Source organism: Arvicola amphibius, chromosome 8 (assembly GCF_903992535.2).
Source record: "Arvicola amphibius chromosome 8, mArvAmp1.2, whole genome shotgun sequence".
Taxonomy (NCBI): domain Eukaryota; kingdom Metazoa; phylum Chordata; class Mammalia; order Rodentia; family Cricetidae; genus Arvicola; species Arvicola amphibius.
The window spans coordinates 8507742-8512657 of record NC_052054.1 but is presented as its reverse complement, the minus strand read 5'-3'; the positions used below and the strand labels follow the sequence as shown (position 1 = coordinate 8512657).

At 48.2% G+C, this 4916-nt stretch overlaps 1 protein-coding gene across 1 annotated transcript; it reads left to right on the top strand.

The window, feature by feature from the left end:
* Window positions 1-745: 745 nt before the first annotated feature.
* Mas1 (MAS1 proto-oncogene, G protein-coupled receptor) lies at window positions 746-1720 on the top strand. The gene has a single exon (XM_038338328.1). It carries the CDS (start codon window positions 746-748, stop codon window positions 1718-1720), a length of 975 nt encoding a protein of 324 aa, XP_038194256.1.
* The last annotated feature ends 3196 nt before the right edge of the window (window positions 1721-4916 follow it).

Here is a 4916-nt window from a genome sequence, read left to right as displayed (position 1 = left end):
ACTTTCTAGCCACATGTTACGGCTATGATTCATAGCTGAGTGTCTCTTCTATTTTATTTTATTTCTTTGTGTGTGCGTGCATGTGTGTGTGTGTGTTCGTGGGTGTATAGGTACACATGCATGTAGGTGGGTATGTGTGTGGAGGCCAGAAGTCAACCTAGAGCGTTGTTCCTAAGGTTCCATGCACTTAAAAAAAATAGGATCACTCACTGGCCTGAAACTTGCCACTTTGGCTCAGCTGGATGGCCAGCAAGCTCTAGGAATTCACCCACCCTTGCCTCCCCTGTTCTGAGATTACAGATGTGTGCTGCCACATCTTTTTAAAATGTGTCTGTTTTATGTCTATATGTGTTTTATCTGGATGTGTATATGTGCATCACATTCATGCAGTACCTATAGAAGCCAGAAGAGGGCATCAGATCCACCAGAACTGGAGTTACAGATTGGGAGCCTCCATCTGGGTGCTGGGAACTGAACCCAGGTCTCCCGCAAGAGAAGCAAGTGTTCTTAACCAAAGAGCCATCGCTCCAGGCCCCACACCTAGGTGCCTTTGGTTTGTTTTTAAATGTGAGTCTAGGGGATCCAACTTAGTTCCTTGTGCTTGCAAAGCAAACACTTTTCTAACTGAGCCACCCCCCTCCACGCCAGCTGTCTCTTCTATTTTAATTCTCCAGTTTTCATAGTTTTCGTTTGTTTGACTTATTTACAGAAAGTTACCTGAAGCGGCGCAGCCCAAAGCCTCCTCATGGACCCATCAAATATGACATCCCTTGCTGACGAGAAAGCCATGAACACCTCCAGCAGGAACACCTCCCTGGGGAGCACTCACCCACCCATTCCCATAGTGCACTGGGTCATCATGAGCATCTCCCCTCTGGGCTTTGTGGAGAACGGGATCCTCCTCTGGTTCCTCTGCTTCCGGATGAGGAGGAATCCCTTCACGGTCTACATCACCCACTTGTCCATTGCTGACATCTCGCTCCTCTTCTGTATTTTCATCCTGTCCATTGACTATGCGCTGGACTATGAGCTCTCTTCTGGTCACTACTACACAATTGTCACATTGTCCGTGACGTTTCTATTTGGCTACAACACGGGCCTCTACCTGCTGACGGCCATCAGTGTGGAGCGGTGCCTATCGGTCCTCTACCCAATTTGGTACAGATGCCACCGCCCCAAGCACCAGTCGGCATTCGTCTGCGCCCTCCTGTGGGCACTTTCGTGCTTGGTGACCACCATGGAGTATGTCATGTGCATCGACAGCGAGGAAGAGAGTCATTCTCGGAGTGACTGCCGGGCGGTCATCATCTTTATCGCCATCCTCAGCTTCCTGGTCTTCACCCCGCTCATGCTGGTGTCCAGCACCATCTTGGTGGTGAAGATACGGAAGAACACATGGGCCTCCCACTCTTCCAAACTGTACATCGTCATCATGGTCACCATCACCATCTTCCTCATCTTCGCCATGCCCATGCGGGTGCTCTACCTGCTGTACTACGAGGACTGGTCAGCCTTCGGGAGCCTACACAACATCTCCCTGCTCTTCTCCACCATCAACAGCAGCGCCAACCCCTTCATCTACTTTTTTGTGGGCAGCAGCAAGAAGAAGCGCTTCAGGGAGTCCTTAAAAGTGGTTCTGACCAGGGCTTTCAAAGATGAAATGCAGCCCAGACGCCAGGAGGGCAATGGCAACACCATCTCCATCGAGACCGTGGTCTGAGGACCACAGCAGGGAACTGTGGGCAGCAACAGTGGAATGCGGGTGGCTTTCGATTTGTGCTTGGAGTGCAGTGGAATCACATTTAAATCTTCAAAGTATGGCACAGAAGGGAAGTGCTCCACATGCATGGGAGTCTAATGATGAGCTTGTGTTCTTATCTAGTGTCTTCTGGAAATGTTTCCATATGTGACCGGGCTCTGTCTTTTTCCATCCCTTATCAAAGACTTATTTGTCTCTTAGCTCTTTGGTAGTGATCAACAGTTAACTACAAAAGCTGCTCTAGCAGGAGGCATCCCAAATGGGACCTGGAGAACCTAGGGAAGCCATGCCACGACTGCTGTTGGCTCCACGTGACCTCAGGCGAGAGACTCTGGGGAGCCTCATTTCCTCCATTAGCTGAAGTGGTAACAGGCTGTACTGTGCGGGTTATGGCTGAGTATGGCAAGGTAGTCAAAGCACCTGCTCACTGTCAAAGTTCAATAAAATCCATCTCTCTACGTCCTTTATCTAGAACACAGTGTGCTTATACAGATACTGCCTTGTGCTTTTAAATGTTGAACGGAGATTCCCAAAGGTCTCCTGGCTTGCAGCATGGCAGCTTTTCATGGTGTAACACCTCTGACTAAACACCAGGGATTGTCACAATCTAGGCAGCCACATATTTGGGACATCATTCTGGAAACAAACATTTTTCCCCTCTTGGAAGACTTTCCCATGGCTTCCCGTTCCTTGGGGAATACTCCACAGAATGGAAATCTATGTCTTGAGAATTTTTCACTGTGTATACGATTTCACAAATGCATCTTAACTCAGGATGTTGAGAACGGTTGTGATCTTAAAGATCTGTTCCCCCAAAGTGATGGGTTATTTATAGTTATGAAGTTCTTGCCGTCAGCCTCGTATGTGTCTCTACACCTGATACCTTTCTTCTGAGTCTCTCTCGTGTGTGTGTGTATGTGTGCATGCAGCTCGCATACATGTGAATGTGTGTGGCTGAACGTGTGGTGGGTGTGAGTGCACATAAAAGCCCAAGGCTGAACAGGGAGTGCCTCCATTGCTTTCCACCTTATCCACTGAGTCAGGCACTCTCAGTCGAATCCAGAGTCACCCCTGGGCCAGTCTAACACACTAGCTTCCCTTGAGAATCCTTGTTTCTACCTTCTACACCCTGGGCTTACGGACAGGCTACCATGCCCACTCAGCATTTGTGTGCTTACTGGGAAATCCAAATTCTGATCCTCATGCTTGTATGGCAAGTGTTTTGCCCAAGCCTCCTGGTCTTTGTGGTTCATCCTTCTGAGAAGGAGGCTCATGGTGGGAGCTAAAAAGGATGCCAGCGCATCTTGAAGGAACTTGGATGCTTTCCCCCAAGACTGACTGCTGAAGGATCCACTAGGCCTCTTCAAGCTCTGTCTCCTGTCTGCTCTGAGTTGCCATCCTTAGACCACACACTGGATTTTAACTGAATGCTGTCTTAGCCTATAGACTAGTACACTGGGATACCAACTTCCCGCCCGCCCTTCTGGGAGTCTCACTGAGGCAACAGTGCTTGCTGGGTTCTTCACACAGGCAAATGTTCAGTGAGTGGACCATTGGTTCTCGTTTCCACTGTTTGTCCTCTGCAGGTCTGGATGACCTCTGGAGGAATGAGTCTTCCCTGTTGCCCTCTCCCCTCTCTGTTGCGGAAGTAATAATGCCGGTCCCATAGGGCCGCTTTGCTGGAGAAAGGTGTGAGTCTCCTCCGAGCTGAGCCCCGCTGCTAGCCAACTTGGATGCAGGAGACTTTTCAGTGGGTGATAACATCTGACTCAGAAGCAGGCAGCTTGTGTTCAGGAGTCCAGATGGGGCGCAGAGTGGTGACATTTAGAACAGTCTTGTTTGCCGTTGGAAGCCGAGTTTCTGTACTCGGGAGGAGTGGAATGTACCAACCAGAGTGGGCCCCTTCTGATTCTGCTGTCTCCTGGATGTCATGTACAGTCTTATCACATCCCAATAGGGTTTCTCTTCCTCCAAAACTATGACAGATACCTGAGACAAGCCAATTTATAAGAAGGGTTTATGTTGGCTGTCACTTCAGAATTTCAGTCCGCATTCACCTGACCCTATTCCATTGAGTCTGCAGTGGCATAACGCATCATGGCCAGAGCACACGGTAGAGAGGGGCTGCTCGCCAGCATCCCAATATCCACTTCCAGGGCATGCCCCCAATGCCCTGCCTTCCTTCCACTAAGCCCCACCCGCTAAAGGTAACGATTTAAAGTGCCAGCCTCTCCCAATGGATTTACACATTCATGACGAAGCCTTTACACATGGGGCTTTGTGGACACTGTCAAGCCATTCAGATCCCAAAGAAAACACTGAGCAGAAGCCCTGATTACTGCTTTTTGACAGATGAGGTAAGGAAATTGAATGAACTAATATGGTTGAACATTCCCCTACTTTCCTAACAAGCAATTTCTTGTAAAAAAGTAGGATTTGGAGTTCTTTATTTTTAATGACAAATTTCTCTCTCATCCCTTAAATCTATTCTCAAAGTGAACTAAAGATCAAAACTAGGGCCAGAAGGGGCTGGAGAGATGGCTCAGAGGTTAAGAGCACTGACCGCTCTTCCAGAGGTCCTGAGTTCAATTCCCAGCACCCACATGGTAGCTCGCGGTCATCTATGGTGAGATCTGGTGCCCTCTTCTGGCATGCAAGCATACATGGAAGGAATATTGTGTACATAATAAATAAGTAAATAAATAAATAAATCTTTAAAAAATATAATATAAAACTAGGAAGTGGTTTGGACTTCCAAACCAGAAGGCCTGAGTTCGATTCCCAGGATCCCATGGTAGTAGGGGAAAATTAACTCTTGAAAGTTGTCCTCTGACCTCCACATATGTGCCGTGGTATGTGCGCCTCCCACATATACACACATGTGTGTATATGCTCATCACACAATAAATAAATGTAATAAAAAAAATTTAAAACCAGAGGTAGTGGCTCATGTCCCTAACCTCAGCACTCAGGAAAATGAGGGAGGAGGTAAGTTCAAGCCTGGGCTACACGGTAAGTTTCAGCCTACCCTAGGCTATGGTAATTACAGTAAAAGATCCTGTTTCAAGTCAAGCGGTGGTGGCACATGCCTTTGATCCCAGCACCCAGGAGGTAGAGGAAAACAGATCCCTGAGTTCGAGGCCAGCATGGTCTACAG

Coding starts and splice junctions, on each gene's coding strand:
- Mas1 (XM_038338328.1), top strand. CDS start 746: ATGGACCCATCAAATATGACATCCCTTGCTGACGAGAAAGCCATGAAC.